The sequence below is a fragment of the Amphiura filiformis genome, chromosome 8 (assembly GCF_039555335.1).
Source record: "Amphiura filiformis chromosome 8, Afil_fr2py, whole genome shotgun sequence".
NCBI classification, from domain to species: Eukaryota; Metazoa; Echinodermata; class Ophiuroidea; order Amphilepidida; family Amphiuridae; genus Amphiura; species Amphiura filiformis.
Window position 1 is genome coordinate 11,518,369 of NC_092635.1, and position 17,969 is coordinate 11,536,337.

The window sequence follows — 17,969 nt, forward strand, 5'->3', positions numbered from 1 at the left end:
CGTGTTGGCAACTCGTTAGTATTGAGTGTCTGTCCAGATGTTTCATTGTGTTGCTGTGGATGATGTGTTCTAAGATTTTGCATGGTATTGATGTGATTGACACTGGTCTATAATTAGCTGGTGTTGTTTTGTTACCTTTTTTGTATATGGGTGTTATATTAGCTGTTAACCAATCCTGAGGCAGGTTACCAGTAGATAAAGATTTGTTAAACACCAGTGTGAGTCCTGGGGCAAGCTCTTGTGCTGCCATTTGTAATATTCTCCCTGAAACTCCATCGGGTCCAACTGCCTTATTTGGCTGCAGCTCCTTTAGTAGTTTTTCTACTCCGTCACTGTTGATCACCATGTCAGGCATAACTGGGTAAGTGTGTGTGGTGATGTTTTTCACCCTGTCAATTGGATCCTCGTTGGTGAATACGGACTCAAATTGTCTATTTAGTATGTCTGCCTTCCCTTTACTATCTGATGTCAGCCTTCCATTCTCTTTCAGGCTTTGTATGCCAACTGTTTCAGTTTTGAGTTTCTTGATAAAGCTGTAAAATTGTTTCTCAGACTCAAGGCATTTGTTGCGCACATAATCAAGATAAGATCTCTTCGTGCTTTTGTTCACATCTTTCCTAATTTCTCTAAACTTCTCCCAGTCACCATCTTTTTGCGACTCCCTTGCCCTATTGTAGGCACGATGTTTCTTCCGAAGTTTACTTCTTATCTCTCTGTTGATCCACGGAGATTGATGTTTCTTTGTGATGTTTTTGGACATCGGTAAAAGTTACATCTTACCTGATGATCAGTAGCCTCACATACCTTGATCTGTTTGTAAGGGCATTCTTTCCTTCCTTCCTTTCATTCATTTATTTGATTATTGTCATAGATTTCTACATGCTAATATCAACTTTATATTGTGCTTTTATGTAATATGATCATATCAGAAAGTAAGAGAATTTTACAGTGTTTAATGTGTTAACTTTTTTTGTTCTTAACAGGGAGAGCCACTTGGCTCGCTTCCCAGCATGCAGTATGGCTCAGACAACGATCCCCTCGATGAGACAGACAGCGGTTCAACAACCATTGATCCCACAAGGACACGACATCACATTGAGGAGACATTACGCAAGATAGAACGAACCAAAGAGCTCATTAAAGCAGAGCAAAAAGTCAAAGACGGTAAGATAAGAATCATGACTCTTATTCTTGAATCAAATTACTGGAAAAGTGCACATTTTCACGCTGCATTTATTATAATGCGTTTTGGCTTCCAAGCAACTACCTTAAAAATAACAATGCGCAAATTATATATTCCTTTTCTGTATCAGTCTGTGTAAGCTTAAAATCACAAATTTAAATCAAATGGCTCAGTTAAAAACTGGCAAAATGCAAAAAATAAATTGTGCAAATATTTCCACTGCTATAGCAGTTGATTTCAATGAATAAATTTTTCAATTCTGAAATATTGTAGCTTCTAAAAAAAGTCTATTTCTAGTTGGACCCTTGGTTTTCACAGACTTTGCAATTGTGAATATTGAGTGAGATCAATTAAACTAAACGATACAAGTGCTTATGATTGGCTTTATTTTTGCTGAACCATGAAATGGTATCAGCCTATAACTGTCTATGTTACTAAGTTACTAGGTTACTAGGTCCCTAGGTCCCTAACTAACCTTTTGGTCTGAAATGGACATATCTCTAAATGCCACGAAGGTGTGACCCCATGAGTGGTGTCATATGAAAGAGAAAAACATAAAGAATATAATAAAAATATTTCCAATCGTCAGAGGTCATCCAGGGGTCACAGGGGTAAAAAAAGGTCATTTTAACCGAAAATGCTCCGATTCAGCTTAAATTTAAATGCAATGATCCTTATGACATTCTAAACATGTGCAAAATATTTTAAAATTTATTTAAGGTCATTAAGGGGTCAAAGGTCAAGTTTTTCAAAATGCTCCAATTGAGCTGAAATTTATATGCAATGATCCTTATGACATTCTAAACATTCCAAAAACATTTTAAGATTCATTTAAGGTCATTAAGGGGTCATAAAGGGGTCAAAGGTCAAGTTTTCAAAATGCTTCAATTGAGCAGAAATTTAAATGCAATGATCCTTATGACATGCTTAACATGTTTTAAATATTTTAAAATTCATTTAAGGTCATTAAGGGGGTCATACTGAGGTCAAAATTCAAGGTTTCAAAATGCCACGATCAAGGTATATTAAAACGGCAATGAATGAAACAGTCTTATTAAAATGAATACTATCCAGCACAGTATTGCTGCTTGATCAGATCGTCACAGTCACCCGCCTAACTTAGTGCCCTTGCAAAGGGCACAGTTGCTCTAGTTTATTTTATATTCTTTACTTTTCCTCTTTTATTAACACCACTCGGCCGGTCATACCTTTGTAGCATTTCAAGATTATGTCCATTACAGACTCCGGGTGACCATGGGGTGACAGTGGTATAGGCCTACCACAATATACTGCTGAAGCCACATGGTTCAGCTATGGTGCGGTTATCGCTCTAGTTACTTATATTCTGTAGAGAAATTTCAGTATTATTGGAGAGATAGGCCTCCTATACTGTTAACTATTTGTGCAATTTAATTATTTCCCTTTTAGTGTAAATTGTTCATCTTGCATTATTTAGCAGTAAACATTTACCCGTTAATATAAATTCTTAGAAATATATGACCATAATGGAAATCTTTTTAAAGCAATGGAAACATGTTAATATTTTTAAGTGTTACTGAAAATGACATTTGACATTTCAAAACTATGAACCAGTAAACCTGTTGCAGTGTTCAGAATATTAAATAAACCAAAATCATTGCATTTTATAAAGTTTCATCAAGTACAGTTTATTATAAATCGGCCTCAGATCTGCCGACAAAGCAGACATGACATCAAAAGAAGTGTTGTTGTAAGCAGTCATTGACTTTTAACAATCTGGTTAAAAAAAGGAAAGCCAGGTTCATTGCCTTATATTGGGAGATAATATGTGTCAGAAAATTGTCTAAAAAATACTTGATGGGTGAATATTCCCTGCACCTGTTTGCAGGGGCATTGAACCCTACCTATTGAAAATAACGGTTTAGTAATTAATAGTGTCAATACAGTATGGAGTTAAATTAATGCTTGATCATGTTTTATGTGCAAAGATAAATCCTGTTGGGAATAGTGTTACATAAAACAGGTTTCTAAGGCTTATGGGTGATGCCGACGAGGTCATCGGTAGATTCAAGTAATTAGTATTTCCCCCTTAGCTCATTGCATGGTTGATAATAGTAGCTCTTTTGACCATGCATAAACTATGTAATGTAAGTCAAAAGAATATTAAAATTAGCTTAACATAAGGTCACTTTATATGTCATAAAAAATGTTTTAAGAATACTTAATTATTAATTGTAATATTTTCTTGTTTATTTACAGATAATGTAACCGAGTACTTGGCCTTAGCAGAACATGCAGACAAAGTGCAGATTTTGAGAATAAAACAAGTTTTTGAGAAGAAAAACCAAAAATCAAATCAAACAATGGCACATCTACAGAAAAAGCTAGAAGCATACCATAAAAGACTAGTAGAATTAGAAATCAATGGCTATGTTGGTCCAAAGAAACCCAAGGAAGTATTACATGGGATGTCACTAGGGCTAAAGTAAGTAATCAGTGTGGGTAATCTGAGAGATACAGATGAATCCGACAAGCCAAACTAGCTTATGCGCCGCATGACAGGAGCGGTAAACACTGCAAGCCTATGATACTGGCATCGCGTAAAATGGATGGATGGTCCCCAGCTATGGCCACCAGTGAGGTGTAGGAATTTGGCTTGTTGGATTCGTCTATAGAGTTGGGAGTCGAGTTGAAATCTTGCTAAAGTGATCTACTGCTAATCTGATCCTGAAACCAAGCAAGTCTGGGTAATGTTAAGGGGTTCGTGCAATCCATCTGCTATATAGCTACCAATGTTACATATTTATATGCATATAATATAAAATGCAGAAATTATCAAATGTCTATAGGGCAGCTATTGCATATAGGGTCTTCTTACACTATCCAATTTTTCACCCTGATGTGGCAGTGACGTCAATGCGTTGAAGCAGCTGTTTCATTTGTGCATCTATGTGGTGTCTTTAAGCATGTGCATGTGTACACCAGTACTTCGAGCGAATGCTAGCGCACTGACTTCACTGCCACATCAGGGTGAAAATGGTACAACTGCTTGATGTTATTCTTGTTTCTGTGCAAACCATTTCAAGATAGTGATTACACCGGGGAAGATTGAGGGTCAAGGAGTTTCGTCAACCCGTCTTAACTTATTCATTTTGGACTAAAAAAGAAGGGAGGGTGAAAAAAGTGGAAACTATTGGAATCTTGTAAGAAGAATCAATATTATTATTAGAAGAGCAAATTCAAACCAATAATGTAAAAGAGCAAATTTTTAGCTCAAGTTGCACTAATTTGTGGCCCTTGTTTATTTTGTTTCAAGTAAACAAAATAAGCAATACCTGCACAGAATACAAGCTATACGCTGTCCGTTAGGGTTAATGTTTAGGATCGGGTTAGGAGAAGTTAGTGTTAGAATGTGTGAGTATTCTTGAGTTATTCTTCAATCTTAAAATAGGCTACAAACCAATAAGTAATCACACATTTGTCTCTAATAATGCTTTCAGACTTCAGACCTTATTTTCATTAATAAATGTCAAGAATAAGGTACAAACCAATAAGTAATCACACATTTATTTTCATAAATAAATGTCAAGAATCCAGGTATGCATGTGTGCCTCAAAATTGTAGTCCAGCCTTCACTGGCATATTTTAAATCACAAAGTGGTCTGAGATATAAACCACTTATAGGAGAATGGTTAGATTCAATTAGAACTTGCAATATGACCTTACTTTGTTCTACATCAACCATATCATGTTACCAAGTTCTGCATAGCCATATGGTGTGTGCTTAATGAAAATAAGTTGCACATTGGATTTCTATACTGGTGGTTGTTGGGTGAGGAAGGAAGTGAGCTTATTTTGTATTATTTTTGTTTGTAATTGGATATAGCTCTTGGATTTTTTGAACGAAACTGAAAATGTTTGCTTTCAATAATATGACAGGAAGGAGAAAAAAACACATGTTTTAACAAAAGCGTGTTCCTAAGCAACCATTTTTACCCAAATGGAATGAAGATCAGAATAGGCTATTCCAGTTGAAATCCATACACCCCCAATGGAAGATATGACCTTAATCTTCCACACAGGGAGTGAGAATTTCAAATATAGTACCTGAATGTGTGACTGCATTTGAAATCTATACTCCCTGCATGGGAGATTAAGGTCATGACTTCCATAGGGGGTGTATGGATTTCAATTGGAATAGCCCAATACACACATTTGATGTCAATTGAATATGTGGTTATTACAGAAAAGATGTTTCATTCATTGAGGGCAAAATAGTATGCCTCTGGATTATTTTGACATGCTGCAGACAAACATGTTTTTAAATATGTTTATAAATTGACTGCATTCTGCCTGTAATACACACGCAAAAAGCCACTTACTGTTCGCTTTTGGGCTTTTGGATAAATACCAGAGATACAGTGTATAGTGGATTTACCTTTGTATTACGCACATGACTATTCCGAGTTTGGATTCTTGGTCCGATTTCTCGAAGCTTGGCTAGTGGTCAGGCTTCCTAAGCCAGTAGGCTAGCCCTACCAATGTGGATCCATTTTATTGATTGATCTTCCTAGGTGATGTACGATTTGAAATTGTAAGTACTATAATATAGGACTAATGGGCTCAAGCCTGATGGTGTAGGAAGCCTGACCACTAGCCATGCTTTGAGAAACCGGCCCTTTGAGTTTATAATCTCTTGGTTATTATAGAAAAAACAGAAAAAGATGTGGTCTTTCTTTGCTGTCTTTTGCCAGAGATAAAAATGCTTATTATGACATTCCATTTCACTGGGTTTCAAATCAAACAATGAAAATACCATACATACAAATTGTGAATATGATGTTGTAGACATGCAACACGTTTTCCTTGACCATGAGATTGTCTTTTATTTTTTTGTTTATATAGGGGTGTAAGAGACAACATAAAAGAAGGAATTACAGGCCTATCAGGGTAAGTGTTACTGGACTGAAACTAATGTTTGTTTAAGAAATCTTTCAAACTTCTTTTTATACTACTATCTAAATAGTAGTGCTAGCTACTGTACCTTTTTACATACATCCCATAATATTCTTTTGCAGAGGGTTGTTTTCTCTAATTTCTGTGCATTTCAACTTTGAGCATGGTGCACATGTGAGAATATCATCGGCAGAAGTATGTACCGCTCAGAATACTGTATTATGGGATACAGTAAAAAAGGTCAATATTGGCTTTGACAAATGATAAAAGTTTGATGCATCCAAATGTGAATAGTAATAAAAAAGATGACATTTTTGCATCATCATCATAATGTATTGACACTTATCATTTCAATAATTTATTTAATCTATGCAACAAAATGTTCAGTTTTTATTAACTGTTATGTTAGGCATTTAACAAATATCTTGAATGTCCTTGTTCGAAGATGATTGTATTAATCTTGAGCAATAATAACATTGCATTTTCACTGGCATTGCATCAAGAAACATGTTATTTAAGCTACTATTAAGTAATAGCAAAGTTTGCCTGTTTCACACAAGAGTTATATATTAATGCATTTGCATTATGTTTAATCACTCTGAAGCATATTTACAGTTGAAAAAACTGAAGTTGTGCGTAAATGTTTAAAACTATTGCCTTTTTCAAAAGTTGCTGTGTCCATATTTTTCTCCTTCATAAAGTTACCAACAAATTTTATATTACAACCCCACACTTTACCATCTCATAATTGGTCATCAGAAACACCGTTAAATATAACTATATTAATTGACCAATCAGTGACCAATTGCTAGTTTACATAATCATGCATATTCATTTTTCTCAGGGGTATGGCCGACAAAATAGGTGGTGGGTTAACAGGTCTCCAAGAATTTGCCCACAGTGCAAGCAGGCAAGTTGACTCCCCTAGATTTAGTTAAAGGAGAATTAGTCGTTGCACCTAGATCAGTCTTGTCGCATGTGCTTGTTGCCATCCATTTACGGTATTTTTGTTCCATTTCTTAAAATAAAAATGCGCAAAAAATGTCTCCCTTGCAAGGTTGCTGTCTTAGCTAAATTAAAAAATAAAATAAAAACAAAACCAAGTGTACTCAATACTCATATGCACTTGTTCATTGATGTCATCAATTTTCCCTGAGCAAAAGTTTCAAAAGATGTAGAATTGGTTCTGCCCCTTCCCCCCTGCAAGTATGCATTGCATGCCATAATGGACATAATTGTGACACTGTGTTTCTAATTATTTGCAACATGTTGATCCAGGGTGCTGATGCACAGCATCATGACCCTTATGGCTTGTAATACAGAGTACACACAATGAATAAAGTTTTGCATGAGCCACGCATGTCAAATTTGATTTGAAAATCATCCTTATCTATGCACAAAAAAATTGGTCAAATTCCATTGATTCCTGGCATCGTAATTTCTTAAAAAAGAATCTCATTCAACTCGCCCCCTCCCAAGTAGTATCAAGGTTAAACTTTCTGTGCCAAGCGCTATGGGGAGTGCTGTTCAGATGGTTCTGAATGTGAAGTATAATGAGATACATAGTGGTGATAAAGTCACAGCACCTGGTTCACGGTTTGTCACCTAGCTTACATGGTGAACTATTGGAAGAGAGTCCACAGCGCTGCACACAGAAGAATTAACCTCAATGGTGTTAATTGCAGCTATGGGTGTGGTATGTTCAACTTACTGATGTCTCAATGGCAGCAAGATGGGTCCATTTGCTGCTGTATATATGATTGTATGTTCAGTAGAGCATGCTGCATGCACACTTTCACTTGCATAGGGCATGCACTGTGCATTGAGTGAACTCATAACAGGCAATCATATACACAGCAGCTAGATGGAGATACGCCTTTCTGCCGCTGAGCCATCAATTCAAGTTTTGAGTATGATTTACCCATATCAAATTTTGCACACTTGCATTTTAAAGCACTCGGATGAAAAGGTTAACTTAAATGCTGAGGGTGTTTTCCTTGGAGGACTTTGACATTCTACTTATTAAATTTGTGGTGTGGGTTTTGGGCTATCTGTCACAAACAGGATGTTTTGATGGATATGAACTCATTAAATTTGTTGAGCACTAAATAGGCAGGCTTATAACACCTTGGGTTGAAATAGAATGGCACAAATAGTTAGCCTAGCACCTGGTGTACTTTGCATATTGCCTGACTGATGCATGTGTTTTTGTAAGTTTGTGCAAGTTCAGATTTCATTGACATGTGCACTAATATAAAACAAGCATTTTTTGCATAAATAGAGTTGAACAAATAATAGGTATACTTAAAAGCTAACAATATCTTCAGATGCCAACATTCCAATTTGTTAAAATTTTATATTCTACTGCTATTATCATTTATTTGCTGTATATTTTGTTTCCATTAGTCAAAAATACCAGGCAAGTGTCATGCTATATAGAATAGGTAGTGTTTTTGAAGATGGATTAGTGAAAATCCTCACCATATCTTATTAGTTGTATAATTTTGTCAGAAACTATAGCGATAGTAGATTATATCATTACGAGATTGACACACTCTCAATGTCTGATTTGAATTTGTCTCTTTATTAAATTCATATCATGCATGAATTCTCTTGAATAAGTGAACATGTTGGTGCTCTTGTGCAGCATATCAATTATTTTTGTGATCACATGATATGTGGGGGAAAGAGGGGGCACACATGGTTGGTTAATAATACAGTGCGCACAGTGAATCCCAAGTTTGCCAATAATTCATGTTCCAAAGAGATGAATCCAAACTCATAATGATATAAAAATGCAAAGTAGATAAAAGAGAAAACATTGTTGGGTGGGTGACTGATTTGTTTGTTTTGTTTGCTTTGGATAGAGACCCATGTCTGCTTAATTTGGGGGCATTGTGGGTAGGGCCCTGTGTGGTAACGCGAAACCTGGGGATCCATCTTTCACATATTTACCAGTCTGGTATGGGCAGGTCTGTTTGGATTCTCTCGGTCGGGCTGACATCACAAAGGGGAAATAGCCTTGTAAAACCAGTGTGCGCATGTGCAGTTCCCCTTCTCGAGCTGGTTGCTATGCGCGCGCTTGTGCAAAGGGGACAATGTTCCCGGATGTCCGACCGAGTGAATCGGGCCACTTTACATTCATGCTGCTGTGGAAATAAATAAATAAGAAAAAAAATCAATGTAACATTTCAGGAAATGCAAGCCCGGAATGTTGCAAGTTTTCATCCATTTAAAATACTCCTCTCCTTATGTTAAACTGTAAGTCTCTGACACAGGTGATGCACTACACTGTTCCTATGTAATGATTGCAAGTTTGCAACAATTTGCGAGTAAGAACTGAATCTGACGAGTCGCTTCGGAAGTTCATAGACTCGCTATTCCTGGCTATTGACATAAAGGGACGGTTCGGTTTAGAAAATAAAACTTGCGGGTCGGAATTCATAGGTTTTATCTTAAAATGTTCGGGTTGGGTTCAGGGTTAGATGGGATGTGGAAGTCTGGGATCAGGGCAAAGAAAGTCCAGACCTGCAGGGCTCTAGTTGTGGATGCATGGCTACCAACAGAGGGAGCACTGGTGTTTGAATACGAACTGTTGAAAGGATAAGAGTTCTGGATTATAAGTTGAATCATCCTGCACCATGTTTGAGCAAAAGTGATTAGTACTTTTGATGCAAGCACAATAATAGTTATCAGACAGCACACAACATTTTCTTGCCTCCAGCATACCACCATTATAACATGTTCTTGGAGAAAGAATTGCATGGTGACCAGAATTACCTGGTAGAAATATTTTAATGTTGGTTTATTTTTCTTCCACATACCCCACAGCTCACCTCACAAACTGCAGTGATTCACTTTGGAAAAAGGAATATTGAATATAATTGTGATATCTCACTGTCCTGAGCAATTGCACTTTTTCCCGATTGTAATTTTGTGAAGCATGGAAATTAGAAGTAACCATATGACATTTTAACAACCAATAATATAATTAATTCAAATGTCAGTCGATTTCATCATGAAGCCACGTGGCCTTAACATCTTGAAAACATAAAACATGTTGAAGTCTCCCATGTAATACAATTTTGAGATAAATACAACAAAGCACATATTAACTCTCTCCACGCTGGTGTCGACTGCAGACGACAAGTTTCAATTTTTTTGAATTTTTCAAAAATTTCAGAATTGTAAATTGTCATGACCATATTTGAAATCAGCATGAAAAATACATTAAAATGAGTACAAACAAGCCTAGTATTGTTCATGAAAGTTCATCTGTGTTGGTATAAATCATGATTTTGATTTAAACTTTTGATCCAAACACAAGGAATTAATTCCTACCTCGGAATTTTCAGATGGTACTCCATCTTTCATCAGCGAGTGAGTGACTGTATCAGGTCGTGATCTTTTGACCTTTGACCTGATAACAGACTCGAGACTCCTGAGCCAACCAACCATCTCTCAACAAAGACGGGGCCGGTTCAAACTCTCAGGAGTCTCACGAGTCTGTTATCAGGTCAAAGGTCAAAAGATCACCGATGACCTGATACAGTCACTCACTCGCTGATGAAAGATGGAGTACCATCTGAAAATTCCGAGGTAGGAATTAATTCCTTGTGTTTGATCAAAAGTTTAAATCAAAATCAAGCCTAGTATTGGTTCAGAGGTTCTTAAGATAGCTCTTGATATTTTGAGAAAATTTCTCAAAACTTGGTCTTTTTATGTTGAAGCTTATGACTAGCACGCAGAGCATTAATGTATGTGGTTACTATTTCAACTTGCAATTTTACACTGGGTTTATGTACATGAAATAGCTAATTGCTTGCTTCCCTTTACATGTTTTGATTGCTTGTTATATTTGTGTTTGTGATATCAGTATAATTATTTTGCTAATTATTGGCTGACAGTACAAAGCTTGGCTTTAATAAGAATCATTATCATTTTGCTTTTATTAAATCATTGAATTTGTTATGTAAAACAATTGTGATAAAATCCTTGCTATAAAACTGTGGTTCAGAATTATATGTCCAACTTGAGCACATACATGTACCCTATGATAGAATGTGCTGAGTTTATCAGCACATCAAATTAGAGTAAATATGCAAAGATTATTGTATTTTTAGACAACTAGGTTGTTTGATCACTTAACCCAATTGTTCCACAGTCCAGGGATGGCATAATTCATATTTTTGTTATATTCAGGAGAAAATATATTCAGATGTTGATTTCATCTGATGTTTGAAATTGGTTACATTATTCTTGTGATTTGCTACTAACAAACTCCTCTCCCATCTTCATCATTTGGTTGTTTTCATAGTGGTGCTCTCTACCAAAATGGAACTAACACAATATTATGAAACCTTATACCTGGTAGGGTTTTTTTCCTGGCTTAATTTATGTCAGTTTTTAAAGCCTCAGATTATGTCAGAAAAGGTGGTATAAAAATGGTGGCAGTTCAGTTCAACAGTTTTGTGTTTTCCATGGAATGTATGAATAAAATGTGTTTTCATTAATTATGTTATCTTATACTGTTTTCCTTACAGTGCCGTGATTGCCAAACCCAAAGATTTAGCCAACAAAGTAAAAACAAAATTAGGCAGTGTAGATAATATAGACAATACAGGTGAGTCCTATGGAATTCATTTCATGTCTGCCTCTTTCACTTTCTATATCCCAACTGATCCTCTACTCATTCATAGTTTTCTTTGTCTCTCTTTTTGTGTGTTCTAAACTGAACCAGCAAAAATCATTCATTCTGTCTTGCGTAGGATTATGGTGATATTGGTCTTGAAATCATCACAACCCTGCAGAAGGTATCATTCATTCTTATGGATTACTTAATTCAGAATAAAACCTTGAGTAAATGACCCATAAAACAAAACCTTCTGGCTAATCCATATCGACTTTTCATGAATGTATATGGTTAAATTAATTGTCTGAATCAAGCATTTTGTGAAACAACCTTTGGAATGTTGCTTGGTTCCACAGAATTAGACAAAGAGAACTGGGATTCAACAGCCATCTTGATACAGGCATGGAGCAAAAAGTGGGGGTATTCAGTTTCCCTTGGGATGCGCTTGAGGCAATGCAAGCACGACATGGATGATGGGCACTTTTGAGAGATGCACAGATGTTCATCTCCGCACACCGTTGGCAAGGACCTGAATACCCCCAATTTTCTCTCCATAGCTGATGGCGCAATTTTGTGGCGATATAGGGAGTCCCGGTTCTCCTTCTCTAATTCTGTGCTTGTGGTTCTCATTGCATAAGATGTAAAAATCATTCATGTCTAAAATATCTGGATACATTCATGCCCCAAATCAAGTCAACATGAAACACTCACTTGACCCTATAAATTACATATCATATACAGCTCATACCTGTTTTTTTTTCTTTTTTCAAAGAAGGAAAACACAGAGATAAAGCAAAACATAACACCAGCAAATTTGATGTTGCAGTATATTTTATTGTTTTTTACTTCAACTTAAGCTCAGGACAATTTGTGTCTGGCCAGAATCATGAATCATTGAACAAAGGCTACTGCTTTAATCCCAAAACACACTGATACATGCAAACACTTTGATTTATTTTAGATCTACATTGTATTGTAACATGAAGTCTCCCAACATTTGCAATGAAGATTGATGGTGAATCAATGTCTTTCAATCAAATTAAACTCCAGGATTTTATCCATGTAACCTATAGGGACTTTCTGGTATCACCTTCATCTGACCACCTTTTTCATCCACTCACCATCCAACACTTAATTAAACATTGAGTGCCAATTCTTATTCAACATTAATAAGCTGCATAGCACTTTATTTCCTGCTCATCAATGCCTCAAGTATATTATCATGGTACAGTTTGGGTTGCAGTAGCAATCTTGCCATTACTCCCCATTCCAGAAAAATACAGCACTAATTATTAGTATTATCCTGTTAGTGCTTGCATTGCCTCAAGCACATCCCAAGGGAAACCGAATACCCCCACACAATGACTACAACACATTGTAAAATACTGCTTTCCCCCCTACAAATTTGTAATAGAAAACCTGCACTCCATGAATGATTTTACATGCATCGGGTGACTATAATCATGGTGTTTCATATCATACCATACTAATTATACCAGGTTTCAGCCGTGTTGTCACTCTCTACATCATTCTCATTCAGAGGGAGCTTGGATTTAAATGCAGTTGAGACAATCAATACTAAGATTCACCAAGAATTGAACAGGGCACCTGTGTTATCAAACTGCTTCATATAACCTCTTCAAGAATGATAAAGTGACATCCTGGCTGAAACATCATCATATTTATTGATGATATTTAATTATATCATCCCTTATCATATCATAGATGAAGATGATGATTCCGATCACCATCCACGATCAGACCACCACCACCATCAGCACCAGCACCACCGTGAACAAAACAAATCAAGAACTAGTTGGTACACACCAATGCCTGAGAAATTGTAAGTCAGTCTTTATTATTATATAGTTTATCCAAAACCAATGTATTCTGTTGTAGATGAAGAAGATAACCACCAACCCTATGGTCAGCAACAGCAGCCTCCCAGTGGTCAGCAACAGCGGTCCTTGTCACTCCCTGTTACAATGACTAAGTTGTAAGTCAACAGATACACTAACAGAACAGTTCTTGTTTGTCTATGGTGATAGCGTTTTTTGCAATAGATTTCAAGTGGTAAAGTTAGGTCTAAAATTTGACCTGAAGTATTTGACAAATTTCTGGAGGTACTACAGTGTTCATGCTATTGGTATTCTCTGTGGCCAAGTTTACCAAAAAAAATCAATTTGATTCAATTTTATATGTTTTCATCTCACATAACAAGTTGATAGGCTTTCTTGATGGGAATTCATAATAAGTTATAGTATTTCTACAAGTACACCATCGTCTATCACAGTGTCAGTACATACTTCATTGATTTATCACCATTTGTTACTACATGGTAAACACCACATGGTAAAACCTAGCTGTCTGTATAATGTACACTCTACCCTGGGCATGACCACTTACACAGGGATTAGTTGCAACCACTCACACAGGGACCGGCTGGCTGCACAGTTACTGTGATAACCGACAGTGTACTTGTAGAAATAATTCACCCAGGTTAAATAAGAAATTAATATAAACATGATACTGATGAGTATTCCTATTTGTTAAAGTAGGAATTGCCTTAAAACAAACCATGAAATACACAATTTGGTTCCATACTTTACGGCATATAGTGGTTTTTGTAAAAACCTTTATAAGTATTACACCCCTGGCCAATTTTTTGGCCTATTTTTGCATTTTTCTCAAAAATTATAGCACATTGGTGACAAGTAAGATATGTATATTATAGGGGCAAGGACTACAACTACTGTACTGAAAATTCAGCAACTCAAAGCAAGTAGTTATCGATTTATTGATCAAATATTGGTATTCCCTCATTTTTGACTGTAACTCCACAACTGTTGTCTGTACTGAAATAAAAAATTCCAGTGCAGTAGTTGTAGTCCTTGCCCCTATAATATACATATCTCATTGTCCCTAATGCGCTATAATTTTTGAGAAAAATGCAAAAATAGGCACAAATTGGCCAGGGTGTAGTACCTCTAAGCATCATTTGAATCATGTAGAAAAACAAATTACAGAACTGTAAATAATGACCATAAAAATGAATTTTGTTACAGAGATGGCGAGGAGACGTCGAGTATAGCCACTTCGAGTTCTATCGCCAATGGTGTCTTCCATGTAGGACGAGTAGAAGATGATGATGCAGATCATAATCATCATCACCATCCACTGGCTAGCACAGTGAATCTGTTGCAAGCCACTATGCAAGAGGTTACAGCTACAAATTCTAGATTACAGAAAACTATAGAAGAATTAAAGGTTAGTTGTGTTGAAACAAGTTGATGAGACAATTAAATATACATCAATGAAATTTAGACAGAATTTAATATGGAAGTTATAACCAAGAAACAGAAGTAAAATTAAAAACCAAAGATTAGAATTAACCCTAACCTGACTTAGTCTCACTAAAGCTCACTGTGAAAACTACTGCACATGCATTCCATGTGATGCGATGACGCAATGGGCCTAAGTCATATATACCCAGGGAATCGCTGACCTGGTCAGCATAACCCCTGTCGGTGATCTTCTGTGTGGCATGCGAGGGCTCCGAGATTCAAATCCTGGGGGTGCCAAGTGACTTCTTTGTTCATCTTCTCTCCTTTTTTGTTTCTTCTTTCCATTCTGATAGCAAAAAAACCATTGGTTGGGGTAGGGTTAGTTAACATGTTTTTCCTAGATTTACGCCTTCTTAACCCTAACCCAACTGAGTCTCACTCAAAAAACCATGGGTTGGGTTAGGGTTAAAGTTCTCCCAAATTTACGCCTTCTTAATCCTAACCCGACTGAGTCTCACTCAAGAAACCATGGGTTGGGTTAGGGTTAAAAGTCTCCCAAATTTATAATAATTTCTCTAGATGACTTGATTACAAGAGGAAAATTATTTGAATTACCAGTAGAATAATATTCTCAGCTAAGCAGAATCTTAAAGGATAGATTTTTGTGTATAAATGATGGCAATAGCCATGCCATTATCGACGAAAACAAAACAGACCTGACGACAATGCTGCAAATGCACGATTGAACAGATTTTTTGTTTTTAATTCTTTTTCGCACTATTTCAGAAAAAAGGAAAAAAATATATTTCCTCTTGCAATATGTACATTTCAAATGAATGTAAAAAACTTTGGGTTAAAAATGGAGAGGAAAAAGAGAACTATTACCGGGTATTGAACCGGGTACCTCATGGGTAAAACATAACGCGCTAATCAATTGAGCTATTTAGCCGGCTTCGTCCATGATGGAATTTTTAGAGCTTATATACTACCGCTGTAAAGCTGCAGTCTCCCGGGGAGTCTCCTCAGCAGTTAGTGTGGTTCGCTCTTTTCACAGAATGTGAATGACGCAAAACAAAAGTAGCTGTTGAGGAGACTGATTATTCATTCTTAATTCCCTACCCAGAAATCCAAGTACTTTTTAGTATTTAGAAATTGGTAGTTTGTAGAGGCCGATGTTTTCATGATTTCTCCGGAAATACATCGACTTGGGGCGCCAAATTTCAGGATAGTAATGAGAAAAATAGTATCTATTATGTGATACCAAAACCTCATCAACAATGAAAAATATCGGGGATGATGCTGTCGATCGGGTTACGGACCTTTAATCCACTGCTTATGTTCTCGTATATATGTTTGAATTTATGAAACAGGATCAGCTACAAAACCAGTACCAGTACTTTAACCAAGCCATCCAAGAAGAGAGGTATCGAGCAGAGAGATTAGAAGAGCAGCTGGCTGATTTATCAGAACTACACCACCATTCCTTAAATAATGTGCAACAAGAGCTTAGCGGTATAGAGGAGAGATTGGAATATAGGTCAGAGGAGAGGGCCAGAGATTTACAAGATTCAATAGAACAATGTGCAACAAGAGTAAGTAGTGGATAGTAGTTGATATTATTCAACGTTTCTTTTCATGAGATTCAAGCAATTAGATTTTTGATGAGTAGATCTCATAGATATTTTATGTTGACCTTGAAGAGCGATGCAAAAACTCCCAACTCAGATCACATGGACTGTGGTATAAGTTAATGAAGCTTTGTCTATAGACAAATCCAATTTCACACATTCCTACACCTCTGGGTCCCCGTCGGTTATATCCCACCTAAAATATGAAATGATGCGTCCTTGGCGGGGATTTTAAACTGTATTTCATCACCTGTGTTAAACGTAGACAATAGAATGATGAAAGTGTACAACACAATACAACATAACATCAATTTTTAAGCAGCTTGAATCCACCCAATTGGGTAGTCACAACACCAGTTTGGTGCGCCGGGGACCCAGTCATGACCAACTAAATTCTGACCATCACTTGGCTCGGTGGATTTGTCTGTATGTATTGCTACTAAATATTATTTTGTGATGGGTGGATAAACATCTTGTATGTACTGAAGTTCTAATTTTATATTTTGCTATATGCTTAATTGCAGGTATCCAAGATTGAATTAGCCCAACAACATCGAGAAGTGATAACACTAGAAGGATACCAGAGTGCTAATGCCAAAGCACTGTTATCCAAACTCATCAATGTAGTATTAGCCGTACTTGCCGTATTACTTGTCATCATTTCAACTGCCAATAATGCCATCTCACCATTCTTGTCATCAAGGTAAGCCTTACCCACACAAAATATGATCAAATAGCCTGCTGTGCCTAAGAAAAAGTCACTGTGCTTTTAACAATTTGGTTATTATGTAATTACACAAGTATAAGCCTGCCTTGAGCTATAAGCCCACCCCCTACTTTTCAATAATTCTCGAAACAAAGGTGCACTTTGGTATAAACCCAGTAGTAATTTTGACCAAGTTGTTAAACAAAATCAATGCTTTGCCCTCACATGTAAGAACAAATATAACAAAATATACCGTACTTATATAACATCAATATAGATGATTTGAAATTACTGGTACATCGGACATGAATGTTATACAAATTGGGAAGATTGTTTTTTTTTTGTATTTTTAAATTTTAAGTACTAGCGTCTCCCTGGTTATAAGCCCATCCCCATTTTTTGGAGTGAAATCGCACAACTATGGGGTGGGTTTATACCAGAGTGATGTTGTGTTTTATGGTCACTTTATCCATTGATCCTGTGTAGAGGAAGTGTAGCAGATCCAGCTTCCATTCACCAAATAAAATTATTTCTTCGCTAAATTCAGGCTAGACACTCAAATATTAGGATTTATGGGGGCTTTCTCCATCAAATTGAAATT

The 17,969-nt window shown here is 36.5% G+C and overlaps 1 protein-coding gene across 3 annotated transcripts in view; it reads left to right on the forward strand.

The window, feature by feature from the left end:
• Positions 1–17,969, forward strand: part of LOC140158613 (transmembrane and coiled-coil domains protein 2-like) — an 81,548-nt gene that overhangs the window by 62,485 nt on the left and 1,094 nt on the right. For 2 of the 3 annotated variants that reach the window (XM_072181776.1, XM_072181774.1), the window contains exons 5-13: positions 984–1,164; positions 3,422–3,647; positions 6,068–6,112; positions 6,963–7,028; positions 11,662–11,741; positions 13,476–13,593; positions 14,816–15,017; positions 16,405–16,626; positions 17,187–17,365. In XM_072181776.1, coding sequence (XP_072037877.1) covers positions 984–1,164; positions 3,422–3,647; positions 6,068–6,112; positions 6,963–7,028; positions 11,662–11,741; positions 13,476–13,593; positions 14,816–15,017; positions 16,405–16,626; positions 17,187–17,365 — 1,319 coding nt within the window. The remainder of the gene's footprint in view (positions 1–983; positions 1,165–3,421; positions 3,648–6,067; positions 6,113–6,962; positions 7,029–11,661; positions 11,742–13,475; positions 13,594–14,815; positions 15,018–16,404; positions 16,627–17,186; positions 17,366–17,969) is intronic. The other variant, XM_072181775.1, reaches the window with a different exon arrangement.